A 22,373-nucleotide genomic window follows, 5' to 3' on the forward strand; every position below is an offset into this window, starting at 1 on the left:
TGACCCTGGGCGAATCGCTCCCCACCCCTGGGGCTGGCATGTCAAGTAACATGGTGACACAGAAAAAGCACCTCTGAGTTTGGATAGGACCTGACAGGGGACCGGCCCCCTCTATCCTCCCTCTGCCTCAGCAGGTCAGCTGGGGCGGGGACGGGATGGGGGAGCGGCGGAAAAGGGCCCCGAGGTCCGGTCCCCACCACAGCTGTTACGGTGACTCACACGTTGGGGGCTGTTGGCATGGGGGAACTGGGCTGGCACAAACAGAGCCCCGTTCCGCCCCACCCCGCGAGGGCAGGAGGCTATTTTCAGAGCCTCAGTAATAGGGGAGATCTGAGGTCATCCCCCAGCCCCAGCACCCCATGGCCAGAGGTGGCCCAGGGGAAATGGAGCTCAGGGCAGGGAGGGGGCGCTGGGTGGGCGGTACCGTGTGCATCCAGGCCTGGAGGTGGGAGCAAGCCTGGCCACATCCATTTAGAAAAACCAATGCGTGGCCCAGAGCAGCGGTTTCCCTGTCTCCCCGAGAGACCCTGGCCTCACAGAGAGCAGACTGCTCTGAGAAAGGGGCCAATGGGGTCCTGGGTTCTTGTTCTTACGCCGACTCTGAGACCCTCCAGGACCTTGGCCAGGTCTCTGCCCCTCTCTGAGCTTAGTTTCTCCATCACACAAGGCGTAGTGGAGCCTCGGGCCTTTTCCTGCCCCTGGGAGATTGTAAGCAACTGAAATAATCTTTACAGCGACAACAATGTCAATAAAAATAATAATAATAATAATAGCATAACGCAGGCTTTTGAGAGCTGGGCAGATAATGAGATTCACATGCTAGGAAAAGACATCACTCCCATTCAAGAAGCCCAGCACAGGCCCCAGGCAAGAGCGGGGAGGGGGGACCGAAGTTTCTCTTCTCTGTCTTCCTTTCTCCTTGAATTTCTCATCCCTTGAGGCTGAGAAACCAGGTCCTGGATGTTATGCAGACTCAGTTTCACTTGCTGAAAAATGGCGAGAATGAGACAGCCCCCTCCCACACCTGTAGAAGGGGATGGGGGCCTCCCACGGCCCCACGTTATTCTCTGAGGGGCCCGATGGGGGCTGCCGTTGTTTTCGTGGGGAAGTCGGATGGGTGTGGGTTCCTGTCTCAGCTCTGCCCCTCATGATTGGGTCCCCTCTTGGGGTCTGTTTCTTCATCCGTAAAATGGGTGTTGTGGCCACCCAGCAGCACCACTCAGGCAGAGGGAGGGGGATGTTGAAGTCACAGCTCTGGCCAGGTCGCTGAGCCTCCCAGGCCTCGGTTTTTCCATCTGTGGAATAGGTCTGTGGGGGACAGGGTAGGGTGAACTGGCCCCCAGGGGCCTCTCTCTCCAGCTCTAAACCTCCATGGCTGAGCTCCCCTTTCTCTGGTGCATTCTATTCTCTTGCCTCCTTGGGCCTCAGCTTTCCCCGCCCCTGTAATGGGTCTATGCAGGAACCACCCCCTCTGTGCAGGAACCGCCTCCCCACCCTTCCATCAGCCCCTGACATCCAGGTGGCCCATCTTGGCCTGTGGCCCTCAGCCAGTCCTGTCTGTACATCTGGGCTATAGGAATGACGTCTTGTCCTCATTTTTTTCATCACTGCCGAGAGCCGGTTGAGGCAGCCCTTGGACCCCTGTCTGGTGTCAGCTTCCTCTGCTGAGCAGTAGGTCTGACACACAAGCCCCAAGTGACCCTCTGAGCCTGGTTGCTCCTGGAATCAAGAGCATCCAGTGTGTGCTCAGCCCTGCTCTGGACATTGGAGCTCACACTCTAGTTCAGTGGTTTGCAAACTACAGTCACAGGGCCCAGTGCCCACCGTCTGTCTTTATAAATAAAGTTTTATTGGAACACTGCCATGCCCATCCCTTACATCTCCTCTGTGGCCAGTCTTGCACTACAGTGCAGAGTGGAGCAGTTGAAACAGACACAAAAATACTCACTATCCGGTTCTTTATGGTACTTTTAAAGTTTGCTGACCCCAGTTCTAGAAGGCAGAGAATGGATCCGTGCCACCAGCATTCCACCATCCTCAGTCTTCCCCATCTGTACAAAGGGTCCCCATCAGCCTCCACCTGGGACCCCCAGCTTGTCCTGCCTGTACATTGGGGTTCAAGACAGTCCTCCATGAACGGCTGCCTTGGCCTGTGCCTCCCACGTGGTCCAAGCCTCAGTTTCCCCATCTGGGCAATGGGTTCGCAAACGACCCAGTGAACCTCTGCTGGGTCCCCACTGGCCTCCACTTTTTTCCCCAGGACATGGAGGGATCTGCAGCAGCCCCTTGCACACCTCTGCCTGGCCCTCCTTCTAGTGGGTGTGCCTGGGGCCCCTGCAGCCTCATTCTTACGGGCGGGGCAGTGGGTCCACGGGCCCCAGTGGCTCCTGACCTCTGGTCTCTCCCGCCCCGCAGGATGAGTTCCACCCGTTCATCGAGGCGCTGTTGCCTCACGTCCGCGCCTTCGCCTACACCTGGTTCAACCTGCAGGCGCGGAAGCGCAAGTACTTCAAGAAGCACGAGAAGCGGATGTCGAAGGACGAGGAGCGCGCGGTGAAGGACGAGCTGCTGGGCGAGAAGGCCGAGGTCAAGCAGAAATGGGCGTCGCGGCTGCTGGCCAAGCTGCGCAAGGACATCCGGCCCGAGTGCCGCGAGGACTTCGTGCTGGCCATCACCGGCAAGAAGGCGCCGGGCTGCGTGCTCTCCAACCCCGACCAGAAGGGCAAGATGCGCCGCATCGACTGCCTGCGCCAGGCCGACAAGGTGTGGCGGCTGGACCTGGTCATGGTCATCCTCTTCAAGGGCATCCCGCTGGAGAGCACCGACGGCGAGCGCCTGGTCAAGGCGGCGCAGTGCGGCCACCCGGTGCTCTGCGTGCAGCCGCACCACATCGGCGTGGCGGTCAAGGAGCTCGACCTCTACCTGGCCTACTTCGTGCGTGAGCGAGGTGAGGCGGGGCTTGCGCGTGCATGCGGATCTGGAGGCCGAAAGGGCGTGCGTTGGGATGTCGTCGAGGCGGGGGAGGCGGGCCCACGCGCGAGCGGTCTACCCGAGGCGGGGAGGTGGGCGCACGCAAAGGTAGGAGCCAGGAGGCTGGTTTTAAAGTCCGAGGGCGGGGACAGGTGCAGGGGGAGGATGTGAGCCCTGTGAAGGGCCAAGGGGACGAGGTGCAGTTCAGGGAGGGTCTGGGGTGGGGGGCAGGTGCGTCCTGGGGCTCTGAACGTAGAGGCAGGCCCTGACCTTGGGGGGTCAGGGGTCCAAGGGGAGCGGCAGGTCTCAGGAGGTGAGACCCTGTCCCAGGAGGTCTGTTGGCAACAGGGGTGAGGATAGGCCAGTGACGGATGCGCGGGGGACAATCTTATCCCTCCTGGGAAAGCTGGAGGAGAGCTGGGGTTGCACTTTGTGACTGATGGTTGATCGACTCTCGGACTTCCCCCAGAGACCTGACAGGTCCCATATTTCGGCCGAGTGGGAAGCTGGGGCGCTGTGTGACTTTGGCTAGGTCACCAGTCTCTCTGGTCTCCAGCGGCCCCCACCAGCCAGCTGGGTGTTTGCTGGCTTTGTGGTCAGATGGCCCAGATGGAGACTAGCAGTGTTTGCGGGGATGGGGAAATCCACGGCAGCTTCCCAGAGGAGGGGGCTCCACTGAGCTGAGCTCTGCAGAACGACTGGGCAGTGATGAGTGTGGGGATATCCCAGGAGGTCAGCCGCCTGGACAGAGATGTGGAGGCTGACCGTCGGCAGGTCTTGGTGGCCAAGGGCAGGCCCTGGCTGGGAGGGCAGTGGGGTCTGTTGCCCCGCTGTTCCTGGTGGTGTGGCCAGTGGAGCTGTCAAATGGAAGGTATCAGCATCCTTACCTGGATTGGGCCTGGGGAGACTCGCCGAGATCGTGTGTGTGTGTGTGTGCGTGTGTGTAGCGCGTTGGACTCTGGCCTGCCACGTGGCGGGTGGCAGCTGTGACTGTCTTCATGCGGATGGAATCAGGTGTGCCCGGAGACCCTAACAGGCACATGTCCCATGCCCCACCGTGCCCACCCAGGCTGGTACACACGTGGGTGCGAACCCGCACACACCCAGGGCTGCCTGAGCGTGTCAGGTGGGTGCACTCGGGTTGCAAACCCAGCCCCAAGCCCCCATAGACCCCACAGGAGCCCATGTGATCACAACCAGAAGTGATGGAGGAAGGCTGGGGGAGGGGTGGTGAGAAGAGAGGGAACTCCGGGGCTGGACTGCCCAGATTCCGAACGCAGCCCTGCCAGGTGGTGTGCTGGCTGTGTGACTTTGCCTCAGTCCCTGTCCTGTGCCTCAGTTTCCTCCTCTGTACAGTGGGGGTAACAACCATGCCAACTCTTAGCGATGCTGTGAGGATTCCATGACGTCTCCTGGTCTCCATTGTGTGTGGGAGGGAGAGCTGGGGCAGAGTTTCCCAGTCTTGACCTTGATTCCTTGACCTTGACCCCATCTGCCCCTCCCCCGCCCCCACCAATTAGCACTGAATGCAGGGGGGCCAGAGGCAGAGTGGTAGACAAGGTGACTGCTGCGGGCGGGATTGAGGGTGTGGGCAGGGGCAGCCTTGGGGGCTGCAGTGCCCATTACCATGCAGGTCCTGGTCTCTCTCACCACATCCATCCTCCTCCTCCGCGCTGAGCTGATAAAATTTTGAAGCGAGTTTTCTGCCAGCGTCAGCACAATCTCCGGGCGCCTCCCCTCCCCCATCGGTCCCCACCCCCCTCAGCTCAGCAGGCAGGCCAGGCCTCCGGGCCTCCCCAGACACCTTCGCGTCCGACTGCCATGACTTTGCTGGCCGGTCTGGTCAGCATCCTCACGTGAGGGCCAGGGAAGGTCAAGGCTGCTGCGCCCGCCCGTGCAGGCTCCATCATCCCAGGGGACCACTGCTGCTCAGACAGGCCCCAGCTGACCCAGCTTCAGCTGGCTGGGAGTGAGGGTCGGGCGTGAGGGCCGGGCCAGGAACCCACGCCCAGCTCAGCCGCCTGCCTAACGGCTGGGTGATCCTAAACAAGTCACTTAGGCTGGGTGATCCTAAACAAGTCACTTAGTCTCTCTGTGCCTGCTTTCTTTGTTTTTAAAATGGGGCGCTCAAAAATAGCTGTCCGGTAGGAATGTTGTGTTCTGATGGTAAGCGTTCAACAAATAACCCCCATGCGGTCGTGAACACAGGTACCAGGCACAGGGCTAGGGCTTTGTGGACCGTTGTTATCCACGTTATCATCCTCATTAGGATTATGATTTCCCGCCTCCATGCCTTTGCCCATGCTGTTCCCTCTGCCTGGAATGCCTTTCCCGTCTGGAAGACTCCTACTTGTGCTTCAAAACCCCAACTCCCAGCTCCACTTTCTCTCCATCAGGCATTTTTTCTGAGGACTTAGCAATTCTTTTCCATTCTCATGGCAACCCTGCAAGGCAGGGATCATTGTACCCATTTTACAGATGAGGAAACCAAAACCCAAAGAAGATAACTGCCCGGTGCAAGGTCACACAGCTAGGAAAGGGCAGAGTTAGGGTTTGGACATGGGCAGGTTCTGTTGCTGACACCCCTGCTAGCCTTCTACGCTCGGTGGCGGAAGGGGATGGAAGTAAATCACAGTGTAGGATGTGGGTATCCAGTCAACGTGGCTTGACCACCTCCGGGCTGAGTCTGTGTTCTAGGCTCCTACCAGCTAGGGCCTCATCCGGGGTTCCCAGGCCGAGGCTGGCCCCCAGAACCCCCCTGCTGAGCTTCAGCTCCCCAATTTCCCCCGCCGGACCCCCGTCTTCATCTGGGCCAGAGTTATGTCTCTCTTCTCAGCCAGGTAGTCATCTGACCTCAGAGACAACTGGTCACCTCCCTCCTCTCACCTTGTGGGTCCCAGGGCTTCAGGGGGTCCAGGCCAAGGCCAGAGTGCTGTGCCCACTCAAATCAGCCCTGCTAGGAGGCCATGGGATTGATGGGGAGTGGGGGAAATGGGCCTCGGTTGGCTTCCGGGGGCGGGTGTCACAGGGTGGGTGGGGGGACAGGCACCCGCCATTCGGCTGAAAGGAGGTACCACCTCTAGTGTCAGAAGCGGGGCCTTGGAGCCGACGGAATGACAGTGAGAGAGAGAGACAGAGAGACCCAGAGACATGGGGAGACACAGAGAGACCCACAGATGCATCATACACTCGACCCTTCCCTGTCCCAAGACAAGGGGACGAAGTCCAGCTCTCCACACGGCCTCTGTCCGTATCTCTCCCAGGGGGTGTCAGGCGGACTGCTGGAACCGCACCCCGAAGGGGAATCCCAGGCCTCCATCCTCGGGTTTATTTTGGAGGAGAGAAGGGTGGGGACGAGCCATGAGGAGGTCCCTTTAGCGCTGGGGCTGCCAGGCTGATCAGAGCCCAGGGCACCGCCTGGGGCCAAATTTGGCTGCTCCAGGCATCCATCTGGCACCGTTGTGGACACAGGGGCCTGATTCCAGGGGTGGACTCCATGTGTGCCCTGGAGGTGGGCTAGGGGGCAGCTCCTGGGGGGGGGCCATGACAAGGGGGAGACATGAGCTCCACCTTGGGACATTGGGGCTGCCCACTGCACTTTAAGGGGAGGGATGTGTGCAGTTAAGCAGGGCATGGGCAACCTGACAATTCTCAGTTAAATTAATAAAAACCTAATGACAGGGAAGGGTGTGGAGAGGGATGGCGGGGCAGGCACTCTGGCCAGGGAGGGCCTGAAAGAAGTGAGGGAGCTGCAGAGGGATTTGAGTGAGAGTGTGTGGGGCAGTGGGGGGGCACAGTCAGTGCAAAGGCCCTGGGGCTGGAATGGCCCCGAGCACAGGTGCTAGAGGGGGAGGTGAGGCCCTGTGCCTGGCGATGGGGAGGCCGGGAGTGGGTGAGCCGGCTCTCCTATCTCCTGCCTCCCATTTGAGAAGGAGTCTGGAGAAAGCAGGGCCCAGAGAGGGAAGCCGCCTGCCCAGCCCCGAAGCCCAGCCAGGCCTCCCCGCCCCCTCTGGCGGCCAGAGAAACCTGAGGCGCGGGCGGGCACCGTGCCAGGGCGGGAGGGGGAGGGGCTGCCAGGCCCGCCCGCTCCGGCAGCTGCCAGCCCGCCCCGAGCCCCGCCAGCCCAGATGGTGCCCATCTGCTGACGCTGCCGTGGGCTGGCCTCCCGTTCCCGCCTCCTGTTCCCGCCTTGTTCGGTGCCAACCTCCCGGAAGGGCGCTGTGGGCAGGGGCTGGCTTGGGAAGCTCGCAGCTGCTAGAGGAGCTGCCCAGGGTGCCCAGGGAGGGGTCAGGAGGAACTGGGGGCAGGGGTCCCCGTCGCCTCCTGGATGGACCTGGGAAACAATAATAACAACAGAGGTAATAGTAACAGCAAACACATATCGTGTGCCCGGTGCTGAGCCCATCCTACATCTGGTTTCATTCTCTCCACCACTCTGGGAAGGAGGGACTATTACCTTTTCCCCTGTTTCTGATAAGGAAGCAGTCCCAGAGATGGTCAGCCACTTGCCCAAGGTCACACAGGTCCTAAGGGGTAGGGCGAAATTAGAACCCACAGATCCTGACTCCTTGAAACCATTAAAGGAAAAAACCTAAAAACGGCTTTTGAGGTTATCAGATGGAACCCACACCTTCCTAGTTGTACAGATCATGAAAAGAGCTGGCCCGGAATACACAGTGAACAAATGAATGAATATCGGTGAACGTTCCCGAAGTGCCTACCGTGCCCAAGCCTGGGGGCTGGGGTCTCCATAAAGCACACTCTGGGCTCGGATGGCAGGAGAAAGGGCCTGGAGCAAGGGGGCCTGGATCAGTCTCAGCTCTGCTCCTGGCTTGCTGTGTGACTTAGGGCAGAGCCCTGCCCTCTCTGGTCTGGGGTTGGAGGAGAGCTGAGGCCAGGAAGGTAGGGCCTTGTGGGGCCACAGAGAGAAACAAGCCAGACCCTGACTGAGGGTCCTGCCGTCTCCTCCAGCCCCTGTTAATCTTCATCCCAACACTGGCCCTGTGCTGGGGAGACAGAGGGCGGACGTGGACCGGAGCGCGTGTGAGGGCACCGGTTGGCTTGTGTAATGGATACAGTTTGTGTCCACACGTGCTCCAGGCTGTGTGAGGTGCACTCCCCTCTCCGCGCCTTAGTTTTCCCATCTGGAAAGTGGAGAAAATAAGAACTATGTCCACTGCATTGATGATTGGAGTGATCCCTGGACAGCATACAGGAGGCCCTGGATAAACGCTCAGTCCCTTCCCGGATCCTCTTCCCAGCCCCAGGTGGCAAAGGCAAAGAACCTCAGTGCATCTAGTGAACCAGCAGGGGCACCTGTGACCCAGGATGGGCCCCCGCTGGAAGCCGCCTCTCCAGGTGTCTGGGTGGCGGAGGGGTGAGGGGCTCTTGGCAGCCTGGACTCCCCCGGGGCTGAGCAACCAGGTGGACCAGCCGTCTGTCTGTGCAGAGGAGGTGGCTGCCCGGGGGTGAGGTCCAGACACCAGCTGACGATGTATTTATAGCGGCAGCAGGAGGCCTCTGGGCTCCTGGTTAGTGGTGCTGAGGGAGCCGCTAACCCAGCAGGTGGGAGCCCAGTGTCCGGAAGAGGTAGGGGCACGATCTGTAGCCAGATGGCCCAGGTTCAAATCCCGCTGCTTGTGAGCTGTGTGACCTTGGGCAGGTGATGTCACTGCTCTGGGCCTCAGTTTCCTTCCCTCTGAAATGGGCATGATACAGATGGTGCCTGCTTCACCGGGCTGGGTAGGGTTAAATGAGTTAATGCATGAAGAGTGCTAGGACAGGGCCTGGCACACAGTAAGTGCTCAAACATGATTTGGTGCCTTAAAAAGGAAGGCTATTCTGACACCTGCTACACCATGGATGGACCCGGAGAACATGATGCTCAGTGAGAGAATTCAGACACAAAAGGACAAATACGGTTTAATTCCACTCATAGGAGGTCCCTAGAGAGTCACATCCACAGAGACAGGACGTAGGTGGTGGGGGCCAGGGGCTGGGGGAGGGGCTGGGGAGTCAGTGTTTCATGGGGACAGAGTTTCAGTTTGGGAAGATGAGAAAGTTCTGGAGGTGGATGGTGGGGATGATCACAAGACACTATGAATGTACTTAACGCCACTGAGCTGTGCACTTAAAAATGGTTAAAATGGTAAAGTTTATGCTACTGATATTTTACCACAATTTAAAAAATTATTTGTTGTTGATAATAATAATTTGTAAATCAACTAGAGTTCAATTTAAAAATTCAAAAAAACCGATAATAATAATGAATAATAGTACCTCGTCTATTATACTGCAATGATAAATAATAAAAATAAAATCAGTGATGGTAATATAATCCTAGTTATTATCATCACCGCCTTTATTATCATCATCATTCCTTTGTTTCTAGCCCCAGCTCTGCCCTCAGGCCAGCTGGGCAACCTTAGGCAAGTTAGTGCCCATCTCTGTGCTTCTGTTTCTTCATCTGCAAATTGAGCATAGGGAGTGTCCAGCGATTGGAGTTAAGATTGTATCTATGAGAAAGGAACCTCTTAGCACAATGAGTGCTCAGAAATATTTGGAGTTCTTTCCTGAGTAGCCTGAGTAGGTCCTCCCTCCCCCATGGACACCCCTGCATGGGCGCCCAGCTTGCACGCCTGCACCTGCCAACGCAGGGCCGCAGAGGCTCCTGAGGACCCGAGAGGTGCGGAGCCCTCAGAAAACGGGAGGCAGCTCGATGCACCTGTGGCGGCCACCCCAGCATGGCGGGGCTGCAGTTGCCACCCTGGCCCTGTGCCCAGCGAGCCAAGGGGAGGCTAAGGGCAGCTAGGGACATCTCCGGCCCCCCCACTTCCGCAGACAGCTGCCAGGCCGGCCCCTCTCCCTCCAGCTGGGTGTGGGCAGGAAGTCACAGATGGTCAGAGTCGGTGAGGGACAAGGGAGGGGGCACGTGGGAACACTGGATGTCTTGTCCAGATCAGGAAACTGAGGCCCAGAGAGGGGCGGGGCATTGCCCAGGGCGGCCCAGTAAGGGCCCTTCCTCTGGTCCATTCTGTCCCATCTTCTGTCCTAGGCTGACTTGGATGGGTGCCAGGATGGGAGACCCTGGTACTTCAGGGTAAATGGCTTGCAAATGGGAAAGGGGTTTCAAGGCCCAGGGCGGGGCGTGGGGGCTGTGGCTGGTGGTGCTCTAGATTGCCAGAGCTGAGGTCTGCTCTAGATCCTCCAAGGGACAAGTTCTGGAATTTCCAAGGCCTGAGTTCTAGACGCTTCAGAGCTGGGATCTTTTTTTTTTTTTTTTTAATTTTATTTATTTATTTATTTATGGCTGCGTTGGGTCTCCGTTTCTGTGCAAGGGCTTTCTCCAGTTGTGGCAAGCGGGGGCCACTCTTCATCGCGGTGCGCGGGCCTCTCACTATCGCGGCCTCTCCTGTTGTGGAGCACAGGCTCCAGACGCGCAAGCTCAGTAATTGTGGCCCACGGGCCCAGCCGCCCCGCGGCATGTGGGATCTTCCCAGACCAGGGCTCGAACCCGTGTCCCCTGCATTGGCAGGCAGACTCCCAACCACTGCGCCACCCGGGAAGCCCCCAGAGCTGGGATCTTTACCATCTGACAATTCTAGAATTCTCCCGGGTGGGTTCAGAGCATCACAATTCAGTAGAAACACAACTCGAGCCATACAGGTAATTTTTCTGGTATCCACACTTAAAAGTATAAACCTACAGGGGAAATTAATTTTAACAGCCTATTCTGTTTAACCCAGGACATCCAAAATATTGTCATTTTGACACATAATCAATATGAAAAATTTATTGAGATGTTTCACCTTCTTTTTTGTCCTAAGTCTTTGAGATTCACTGTGTGTTTCGGACTGGCCACATTTCAGGCGCTCAACGCCACATGTGGCCATTGGATGCCGTGTCAGCACTAGAGCATCTGCGTTCCAGAGAATTCCAAGGCAGATCTCAAATCTCCCAAGTTGGGTTCTTGAGAATGTGAGGACCGATTCTAAAACTCCCAAATCAATCATCAATTATCCAATCAAGTATTGGTTTCGTCAATATCCAAGAAGCCCTTAAGTGTATTCGTGACCATGGACGACAGTTTCCAGAATTCCACTCGTTGGGTTTTCACACGGCCAAGGACAAGCTCTAGAATGTTCTCGAGCTGGGTTCTAGAACATCCAGGGCAGGTTCTAGAATTCTCTGAGGCAGGGATCCAGAAAGTTCAGGTCAGAGTCGAGTAAGCCTGTCCTCAGACCCCGGGTAACTGAGCAGAACATTACAGAAAAGATGCCTGCAGAGGGAGAAGGAGGTCAATTTTCATTTTTTTGAGGCTTTTTCCAGACTGGCTGAGTCAGGGGCTGCGTGCTTGGGGGCAGCAAGGTGGATGGGGGCCCTGTTGTGGGAAAAGGTTTGGGAGCAGTTTGTGAGGATACATGACTATGAGAACCTGGGACTAGGGGGGCCCAGGAATAAGAATCAGGACTTTGTTTAATCCCCAGTAAACGTCTGTTATTTATTAGATGTTTGGACATGGGACCCTGCGTGTGTTTCCAGAGGCGCTTGTGGGGCTGTTGTGGGGAGAGGGCGCTTAGTAGGTCCTCGCTGGAAGGCAGCGGCTGTAGTTGGGGATTGTGACATTTGGCAGGAGGCAGGGGTTGTCTGTCTGTGTTTGGGGTGTTGGGGTGCATTTATGGGGGAACTGCAGGCATATTGAGGGCTTACTAAATTAAATTCTCAGTAAATGTCAGGAATTGTTAGTACCATTTCATTTCACCTTAATTCCACAAAGGTAGAGATTATCATGAACCGCATTTATCACATGGGAAAATTGAGACCCAACCTGAGGTCACACAGCTAAAAGGTAGCATCTGGATTCAAACCCAGGTCTGAGGGCAGATCTGAGGGCCTACAACGGTCCCCTGGGAAGGGGCTGTTTGGGGTGTGTCAGGGACCTCCCCCAGAATGTCCCAGGATCCCTCCTTTGGGCCTAGAGGATTTTGGTGCTGGTGAGTGGATGCCAGGTTCAGCTGGATCAAGGAGCACCTTTGGGGGCTGCAGCCTGGCCGGGGCCCGGTGAGGGGGGTGGCTAGCCTCACACCCTCTACATGGGGAAACCAGGAAGGCGAGAGATGTAGCCAAGGTCACGTGTTCCCTTTCAGTCTCTGTCTCTGGATCTCTTTTTCCGTCTCTTTGTCTCTCTCAGCCCCTGTCTCTGCCCAACCCCAGTCTCTCCTGGTCTAGGCCAGTCTCCTCCCCTCACCGCCTCCGGGCAGCCTGTGGGCTGCCCGGAGGCGGCAACAGCAGCTGAATGGGCCCCTTGTTCCTGACCACACCCTCCCCTTAGGGTCACCCCGGGACAAGCTCTGGCAGCCTGCTGTCTTAAAGAGCCAGCGCCCAGAGAGAGGGGAAAAGAGGGGGCCGCTTCGCTCTCAAGCCCCACCCCCCAGCCTCCCAAGGATGGAGGAACTGAAGTGCATACATGCGGGGGAGCACCGCGCCTGGACATCCCAGCCCCATGTGATCAGACGGTGGCCCTGGGGCTGTGTGTGCATGGTGGGGCTTGGGTTTCATCTGGGACAAATTCCTTCTCCTGTCTTGGCCGCCGTTTCCCCATCTGTATCTGCAGCTCCTTGTGCCCACCCGGCGGGGGGCGGGGGGGCGTCGTTGGGCAGATGGAATAGTATCTGGGCCAGGTTTGGTACACAGTCGGCGCTCTTCTGTGCCCATCATGCAATTATGTAGCCCCATTTTACGGAGGAGTTGAGCGGTAAGGCTCTGGCTGAGGCTACGCAGCCCAGACTTCACCCAACTCTGCCACCTCCACCCTCCGCTTGGGGCTGTGAAGCTTCAGGTTGCTCACTTGCCGTCTCTGGGCCTCAGTTTCCCCTTCAGAGCAACGGAAACCGCCCCTGCCCACTTTCAGGCTAGAAGCCTTTCACTTCTCCTGCCCCGAGGATGCTGTGGCTGGGAGTTCTGGGCATCCCCCAGATAGGAGCCAACCCAGAGGGCCTCGAATGGGGCTGCACCCGGTAGCCACGCTGGGCGGCCTCGGCGCTCCTGTGCCCCAGGCTGGCCCCACAGACAGCCCGGGACAGGTTGCTGCCGGATGGACAAGCCTGTTCCCTGCTTCCTTATGTAACCAGGTTATGCAAGGGCAGCTGGTCTGCTTACATAAGGGGAGGCCGGGCCAGCCCCAGCTGGGGAGGGGGAAGCTCTTAAAGGGGCTGGTGTCTCCCGAGTCTCCCCTCCAGGGCCCTGTGCCAACCCACGGAGGGGAGTCTTATAAACTCTGGCCGATTCTGTACTCATCAGCGCCATCACTGCCATCATTATTATTATTGCTGTTGATGTTGTTTATCATCACTATGTTCTTTCCCAGGAGGCACAAAGCCCACTCTGCTTCTGACCCTCGGCCAGTCCCTTTTCTCCCTGAGCCTTAGTTTCCCCATCTGGGCAAGGGGGGTGGTGTCAGTGAAGGAAGGCAGTGGGGCGTAACGGGGGTGCTGGCCCCGCCACCTGCTCGCTGTGTGACCTCAGGCAAATGGCAATCCTCTCTGGGCCTTGGTTTCCCCATCTGTAAAATATGCTTGCCTCTCTAGGTTACTAAGAGGGAAATGAATTCAGACATGCGAAGGGTTAAGATGGCATCGAGCACACATTCAGCCAGTACAGCTTCTTGGTAGTCAATAAATATTTATTAAGCGCTTACTGTGTGCCAAGCCCTGTACTGCGAACAAGACAGACAAAATTCCAGGCCTTGCGGGGCTCACAGTCTGGTGGGGGAGATGGACAAAGAACAAGTTCGTGATAAGGGCTGTTGAGAAAAATAAAGAAAGGCAAGGAATAGAGAGTGGTGGGCTATTTGGGGAAGGACTGTCTGAGGACTTGACATTTGAGCTGAGACCTGAGGGTGAAGAGGAAGCAGTTGTGTGAAGAAGTGGGGAAGGGCAATTTAGGCAGAGGGCACAGCCTATGCAAAGGCCCTGGGGCAGGACCTGGTGTGTTGGAGGAACAGCCAGGTGGCCCTAGCGGCTGGAGCAGAGTGAGGGAGGGGGATAGAGGGAGGAGGGGAGGGCAGGGACTTGGGCTTTTACACCTAGGGAGGTGGGAGCCCTGGAGGGCTGTGGGCAGAGGAGGGGCGGGGCCTGACTCAGGTGCTCACAGGCGCCCTCTGGCCACTGTGGGGAGGACAGACTGTGGGGGGTGAGGGTGGGTGTTGAGAGACCAGCGCTGAGGCCACCGCACTGGTTCAGGCTTAGGCGGGTGACAGTGGGGGCCAGCCAGGCAGAGGCTGATTCCAGAAGCGTGAGAATTCAGTGGCAGTGGTCAGCCTGGGTGGAGCAGGACAGGGCACGTTGGTCACCTGGATTATGGGGCCCCTTCGGAGGCTGGCGCTGGCCCCCTTGCCTCCTGCTTGGACCTAGGCAGGGAAAGGAGGGGCGGGCAAGCGCAGGGCCCCCGGTCACACCCAAGGCCCCTCCTGGAGTCAGGACGTTGTTTGCGGGCAAGCTGGGGTAGGGCTCTGGTGCCTGGGTGGCCCGCGGGGCTCTGGGCGGGCTGCGCGGGCAACTGCCGGGTGCCCAGCCCCAAGCTGGGTGTTCCACCTGCGTGGCTGCATTGTTCCCGTTTTTATTCCCCATCTTGCCAGGTGAGCTTGGGCTGGCATCTGCCCCACCTTGCACCTCAGTTTCCTCATCTGTGAAATGGGAATGATCATCTGTAACTGCTCGGTGGGTTCCAGGAGCACTGGCACACAGTAGGCGCCCATTCAGTGACCAGCAGCAATAGTGCAGGAGGCTTGGGAGTGAGGGAGCCCCCCGGCATGGGAGGCAGGCATGTGGAAACCCACGGTACTCACTGAGATGAGCCACTGGGCAACTAACTGAGTCCCTGCGACTGAGCCCCTGTTTTGTCCCTGCAAAATGGGACCACAGTCACAGAACCCCTGTGACACCTGGTCAAAGGCCAGCACAGAAAGGCATGTAGGCTGCTAGCACACTGTCCCAGCCCCGTGTGACACCTGGGGAAACTGAGATCCAGAGAGAATGGGGGTGCTTAGCCTGGAGTCACACAGCCAATCGGGCAAGATGATGCCCCTGGAACAGATGGCCTGGCTTCAAGCCATTCAGAGGGCCTCAGTTTCCAAACCCGTGAAATAGGCACACTGCGGGGGTCAGTAGGAATTACTGGACACCCAGGAAGGGGCTGCAAGGATTTATCTGGCCAGTCTAGACACCTTCTTCCTGGGGTACTGGCATGACCTATGGGGGGGGTCTTTGGTCTCCCCCCATCCTCATCACCCAGTTCCCCTTAGGTGCTGGCTGAGGAGGAGATTCCTGGAGGCTCCTGGGTTAGCTGGGGCCCTTCTGGCCAAGGAGGGGGCAGTAGGAGCCAAGGCCCCTCTGCCTGGAAACTGCAGCCCTGTCTGGTTGGAGCAGGCCTGTCCTCCTCTGCCCTGTAGAAGGGCTGGAGCTGGACAGTCTGGCCCACCCCAGACAGACAGGGCTGTCTGTCTTTGCTGCATACCTACCATGTGCCTGCCTAGCCTCTGCCAGACCCAGACACGTTCAGTGAGGCAGCAGGTGGTGCGGCCAAGTCTGTCTGCGTGGGTCGAGTCCCAGCTTTGTGCACTTGGCCCAATTGCCTAACCTCCCTGAGGCCTCCTCTGCCCCTCTGTAAATCTGTATGTAGCTCCTAGGATTATATGTAGCTCCTGGCAATATAAGCTCTCAATAAATGGAAGTTATGATTATTATTATCATTTTCATACACTGTTCTCTCTCCCTACGAGCCCCTTCTGTGCCTGGCAAACTCCTACTCAGACATCAAGGTCCCAGCTCCAATGTCCCCTCCTCCAGGAAGTCCTCCTGGGCCCCCAGGCCAGGTTTCTGTTATTTTCTTGGGTTCCTCCTGCCCAGAGGTCCTGCCCTCTGATATCCAGGACCTGGAGCAGTTGGGTGGGCTTCCCAAAAGAGGATTTCTGCTGATCCTCAAACAATGAAGGGGGCCCCGAGATAGGCAATGCTTAGGTGATATTCTATACCCCGCCCTCGGCCTGTTGTAGAAATCCCTTGTATCACCACTGGTTGGAGTCCACGCCCTTAAACCTGGTCTTTCCCTCTGAATATCCCCCAGTTTTCCCAACATTCCTCAGATTCCTTTGTCTGACAAGCATTTATTTTGCACCTGTTGTATGCCAGGCCCTATCAGGATCATCCCAATTATTCATGCAACAGGCATGTATTGGGTGCTGTGTGCCAGGCTCTGCTGGAATAATCGCACTCACTTGTCTGCAGACATCTGTCGACTGCCAGCTATGTGTAAGCACTGCTTGAGCACCGACTGCATGCCAGGCTCAGGGAAGAGAGGAAGCCCAGGGGAGGAGAAAAGTCTCCCACTAACCCTCCCTCCAGGCTTGGGCCCTCTAGTCTCCACCCTCCTCCTGCATTCCAGGCATCGGGTTTAAAACGTGGGTGCTGGAACCAGAGTAACTGAGTCGCCATCCGCTTGTCCACTCACTGGCGTGAGACCTGGGGCTAGCCCCTTCCGATCTCTGACCCCCTCTGTAAAGCGGAGCGCCCAGCAATCTGCTTGCAGCTCAAAACCTACTTTCTGCAGAGAAGGAAACTGAGGTACTAAGCAGGCAGGCTCCCCAGAAACCCCTCCGGGCAACACTGGGAGGGAACCCATCTTAGCCCAGAGAGGGGCAGGGCTGGCCCGAGGGCACACAGCTCTGGTCGGGACCCTGCCCTGCTCTGGAGCCCTCCCCTTGGTGCCCGCCTCCCTGGCCTGGCTGCCAGCCTCCGGCCTTCCCCCCACCCCACCCCACCCCACCCCACCCCCGACTCCCGCGGGGCTGCCGCGTTGGTGACGCAGCCGGAGAAACTTCAGAAGGAAGGGAAGCTGGGAGGGGCCGGGCTCCTCGGCAGCCCCTGGCTGGCCGGCCGGGTGCCCCCACCCCGTCCCTGGCAGGGGGGATGCTGCGGGCTTCCGCCGCCTCCATCCACCGCGTGGCCGCAGACGGCTTCCGGGGCCGCGTCCCCTCCTGCGGCCACACGTGAGCACTTAGGCCGTGGGCACATGTGGCTCCCCGGCTCCCACCCCCCCAACAACGCCCCCCCCGACCCCGGTCGGGCTGCCAGGGAGGCAGGCCGAGGCCTTGGCTTGGCTGCTGGCAAAGCCAAGAATTTGCTCCAAATGTAAACAGCGAGTTATTTTAAGTCTGCCCCCCTCCCCGGGTGGCGCTGACACATTTGACATTGGAGGGGACCGGGAGGGGGGAGGGGGGGGCCGAGGTTGCGCGTGTGGGTATTTTTAACCTTGTTTTTCACATCCTTGGTGCCACCCGGAGTCTGGTTTGTGCCGAGCGGCGGCGGCGGTGGTGGGGAGCGCGGGGTTCGGGTGGCAGCGGGCGGGCGCCTCCCCCAGCCTGGCACGGCTGCTGCCCTCCTGGCACAAGTGCCTTTAACCCGCGCAGGCCGCCCCAGTCCCCCCCCCCCAAACCATGGCCGCCCCCCCACCCCACCCCGGGAGGGGAGCCCGGGCTCCAGGCCCCGCCAGCCCGCTCCTCCCGCGCCTACAAAATGGCCGCCAAGGCCAGAGAAGCATCTGGAAGCCGGGAGGGAGCGTTGAGAAAATGGCCGCCAGAGCGCTGATGTCATCGGTGGCGTGGCCGCCAAGAGCGGCCGGGGTGGGACGAGTCCCGGCCTGCAGGCCTCAGAGTGGGCCCCGCGGCCTATGGGGGCCTCCCCGCCGGCTTTTCGGCCCGGACGCCCCCAAACCACCTGTGCCAAAGCCCCCCTGGAGCCCGCCGGACGCCCCAAGTTCAGCCCAAGGCCGCGCGTTCACCGCCCGGGCATGCGCTGGGGCCGGCGGGGGGCGGTGGACGGCCGCTGCCCTGACCCGCTGGCCCGAGGTGTCCACCAGTGCCCGGCAGGGCCTGCAGCCAGGCCGCGGAGCAGGCGGGGGTGAGAGCCAGGCCGGGTGGGAAGAAAAAAGAAACTTTTCTTTGAAAGTGATTCCGAAGCAGGTTGGCTGGGGCCCAGGCGGCCGGCGGCAGGGCAGAGGGAGATGGAAAGTGTGGTCCAGACTCGAGGAACGCGGCGGGTCAGGAAGGACAAGGCGAGGGAGGCCCGGGCGGGGGCCGGCGTCCGGGAGGTCACCCCGGCCGTGGCCTTCTGCCTCTCGGCCCTGACGCCTTATCCAGATTTCCCCCGGGGGTGGATGAAGGCCGTGAACGTCTAGCATCTTGCTTTTTTCCCTTGGATTTGTCCAAACAGCCCTTGGAAGAGTGTCGCCTGGGGGTTTTAGATCCTGTGTACCAGGATGTGGAGGCTCAGAGAAGGAACGTACTTTTGCTGAGGTCACACAGCATTGGTGAGACTGACATCCATTTCTCGTGATTGCTGGCCTTGGGGGCCTGCGGTCTTGAGCCTGCAGGGGCAGGACGGGGTGTCTCCAGGGAGAGTCAGGGTTTGTACTGGAATTGCTTGAAGCCCAGGGCAATTTCGGTTCTCGTCCTCCTGCTACACTACCAGGGAAGTCCAAGTTCAGTCTAGCCCGAAGCCTTCGTGCTGTGACTCAACTCCTGGCCCTCCTCAAGATGACCGGGAGGAAGCCTTGACCATGAACCTCATGCGGCAGAACTTTGTGTCTGTTTTGTTCGTTGCTGTGTCCCTGGATCCTAGGACAGGGCCTGGTACACAGTAGGTGCTCAATACATGTGTTGAGTGAAAGAATCACCGTTTCCCCTTATGCTTGGGTTTGCACAGACACTCATATGGGATGGGGGTGGAGACTCAGGACACAAAACAGGTTGTAACATAGCTGGACATACACGGGAATCCTTTGTCACACTTCTTAGAAGGGATATGAGGACATGAAACCCAGACTTCCAGAGCGTCAAGCCCAGGTCCTGTGGACACATAATCCCCCCCTTGGTCTCTTGGGCAAGAGAGGGAGCTAGACCAGGCAGGCATTTGCAGGAAAGGCATTCCAGGCAGGGAACAGCATGTGCAAAGGCCCTGGGGCAGGACTCTGCCTGGCATGTTGGAGGAACAGCGAGGAGGCCCGTGTGGCTGGAACAGAGTGAGTGAGGGGGAGAGAGGGAGGAGGGGAGGGCAGGGAGAGGACGGGGCAGGTCGTGCAGGGCCTTGGGGAGGACTTGCGACTTTCATACGTTTAAAGACCCAGACTCAGTCCAGTGTGATGAGAACTAGGACAAGGTTTGCACAAGGGGCCAGGGGAGGGTGTTCCAGAGAAGGAGACGTTAGAACCGGGCTTGGAGAGATGGTTGGAGTTTGCCTGAGAGCGAGAGGGGCAGGGAAGGTTCATGGCAAGAGCGAGAAGGATGAAGGCCAGGGTCGCGTGTACGGCGTGGCCTTCCAGGACAGAGAAAGTTGAACCTCAGCCGGCGATGTTTAAAAATGGCCGGTGACACTGGGGAGCTGGGAATTCCAGGGCCTGGCTTTGGTTCTCTCTCTAGCTGGCTGGTGTTGGGAGGCGGACGTGGCAGCAAGGCAGAGCCAGCTACATTTGGAAGCCCGCTAAGGTTGGAAGAGAAATCCTGCGGGCGAGCTCACCGTGGCAGCCGAGGCGGGTCCAGCGGACGCACCGCTGGGCCCCAGTGGGAACCCTAGGCTCTCCCGTATCCCGCCAGGTTTAAACAAGTGCGATTATGGTATCAGCAAGTCCTGTCCTTTGTAAATCCCAAAGATAAATTAAATATGACCCCTCTGTACACCCCAGGCCATCACCCTGGGCCAGGCTGTTATGCCCACCGGGATGTTTGCCCACCCCTCCTCCCGGACTTCCAGCCTCTGAGAGTCCAGAATTCACTCAGCAGCCAGACTTTTTTAACGTGTGTGTGTGTGTGTGTGTGTGCGCGCGCGCGCGCGCTTTATTGTGGTAAAATATATATAATATAAAATTCACCATCTTAACCGTTTTTAAGTGCACAGCTCGGTGGCATTAAGTACATTCACACTGTCATGCAACCATCCCCACCATCCATCTCTAGAACCTTCTCATCTTCCCAAACTGAAACTCTGTCCCCATTAAACACTCCCCATCCCCTCCCCCAGCCCCTGGCCCCCACCATCTACTTCCTGTCTCTATGGATTTGAGTCCTCTAGGGACCTCCCGTGAGTGGAATCAGTCAGTATTTGTCTTTCTGTGTCTGGTTTATCTCACTGAGCATCATGTCTTCAAGGTTCATCCATGCTGTAGCGAGTGTCAGAATTTCCTTTCTTTTTAAGGCTGAGTAATATTCCACTATAGGGATGGACCACATTTTGTGTATCCATCACCTGCTGATGGACATTTGGGGTGTTTCCACCTTATGGCTACTATGAATCATGCTGCTGTGAACATGGGTGGGCAAGTATCTGTTTTCAATTCTTTTGGGCGTGTACGTGGGCGTGGGTCACATTGGTGATTCTATGTTTAACTTTTAGAGGGACCGCCAAGCCATCTTCCGCTATGGCTGCACCATTTTACATTCCCGTCAGCCGTGCATGAAGGTTCCAATTTCTCCACACCCTCATCACCAGAGACGTTTTAAAATGTAACATAGATCATCGCCCTTGAGACTAAAACCCAAGCTTCCCACGCGGCCCACGGGGCCCTGAGTGGTCTCATGTCTCCCCGCTTTGTGTACGTGTTGGGGCCACGTGCTCTGTCTTTCCCCAAACATCCCATGTTTGTTCCTGCCCCGGGGCCTTTGCACTTGCTGTGCCAGCTGCCCTCAGCTCTCCCCATGGCTGGCTCCGTCCCATCCCTAGGCCCTTAGAGAGGTTTCGCCTGACTTTTCCGTCAAAAGTCACCTCCCCCACCCCCAGCCACTGTCTGTCCTCTCACCCAGTTTTATTGCCTCGGTGGAACTTAGAACCACCGAAATTATCTCGGGCTCCTTCTGTCGGCTCGTTTCCTGTCTGTCTCCCCCGCCTTGGCTCCCTGCCATTTCCCCAGTGCCTGGCAAGTGGTAGGTGGTCGGTAAACATCTGGGACATGAATGCCGGGGCGGTGCCTGGATCTCCCAGTTAGGAACTGCGGGAGCCTCAGCAACCAGGATGGAGGGAGTTGTCCGGTGCAAAGGGGGCGGGTGCTCTGGGGCGGGAAGGGCTGGACCGGAGGCCACGGCGGCGCCTTTGTCATGGGCTGGGACAGACCAAATTTGGGCTCGTGGCCACGGACAGGAAAGAACAGTTTGTACACTCCGTCAATGGGATCCAGTTTACATTTCTATTGTCGGTATGGTCATGTGTTTGTTTGAGGGAAAGGCCACAGGCGGTGGTGACGTTCCGGCTGCCTATGAACACCCGGCGGACCTGGGAAGTCGAGAAAACTGGTCCCAGGCCAAACCAGGGTGTCACTTGAAATACAGCTGCTGTCCGGGGCCAGTCTCACTTATACTAGCATGAGTGTGGTTAGCTGCACTTCATGCATCGTGCTGGAGAGCCTTGTGTGTGTCTCGGAAAAAAAGACCTTTCAGGAAGGTCCCGGCGTGAGGGGAGAATGTGAGCCACGTAGATACAGAAGGAACCGTGTTGTGGGCAGAGGGAACCACATGTGCAAAGGTCCTGGGGCAGGACCAGGCCTGGTGTTTTGGCGGAACAGTGAGGACGCCCATGTGGCTGGAGCAGAATGAGCGAGGGGGAGAGAGGGAGGAGGGGAGGGCAGGGAGGGGACAGGGCAGGTCATGCAGGTCCCTGTAGGCCGCGGGGAGGACTTGGGCTTTTACCCCCAGGGAAGTGGGAGCCCTGGAGGGCTGTGGGCAGAGGGGGGACAAAGTTCGTTTAACTTCTGAGTTTGGAAAAATGCTGTCACCCAAACAGTATTTATCCCTTTGTGATTGGCCCCTCCCCTCCCGGGGCCCCTCTGATTTCAAGCTCACACCCGTATAAAGTAAGGCAACAATGGAGAAAGCCCACTTTACAGACGGGGAAAGCTGAGGCTCAGAGGGGAGAGAGGCCTGACTAGTCCCAGGTCACACGCCGGGTTGTGCCAGGGCTGGGGCTTCAACCCTGGTTTCAGGGTATGACTCCAGCTTCTAAAAGATGCCCCAAGGTCATACGAGTTTGGAACCTGGAGCCTCTTCTTCACGACCCCAGTGCATTTGAAAGACTTTGAGGAGTCCAACAGCTGCCCTGAGAAACCCGCAGTGATGTTCATGCTTTTTGACCATGAACTCCACGCTCGGGTGGAGTCTGCAGACACCCCCAAGGCACACCCATAGAAAATCCCCCAAATCCCCTACTCGGCAGCTGAGAGCGTGCATTTTGGTTCCGTGGTCCTGCTCTGGCCTGTTCATGTTTTCCTCGTGCGGTCGGGAATGTATTCTGAGCAGCACCAAATCGAACGCCTGATCTAAGCAGGGCTGCAGAAAGCCACGTATTCAGGGATGGGCAGTGGGGGAT

General features: G+C 58.1%; 1 protein-coding gene across 5 annotated transcripts in view; it reads left to right on the forward strand.

Annotated features, from left to right (window-relative positions):
- NFIC (nuclear factor I C) overlaps positions 1–22,373 on the forward strand; it is a 64,530-nt gene that overhangs the window by 13,343 nt on the left and 28,814 nt on the right. For all 5 annotated transcript variants that reach the window (XM_061190772.1, XM_061190775.1, XM_061190771.1 and 2 more), the window contains exon 2: positions 2,416–2,947. In XM_061190772.1, the coding sequence (XP_061046755.1) occupies positions 2,416–2,947 (532 nt within the window). The remainder of the gene's footprint in view (positions 1–2,415; positions 2,948–22,373) is intronic.

This window comes from Eubalaena glacialis, chromosome 4 (genome assembly GCF_028564815.1).
Source record: "Eubalaena glacialis isolate mEubGla1 chromosome 4, mEubGla1.1.hap2.+ XY, whole genome shotgun sequence".
NCBI lineage: Eukaryota > Metazoa > Chordata > Mammalia > Artiodactyla > Balaenidae > Eubalaena > Eubalaena glacialis.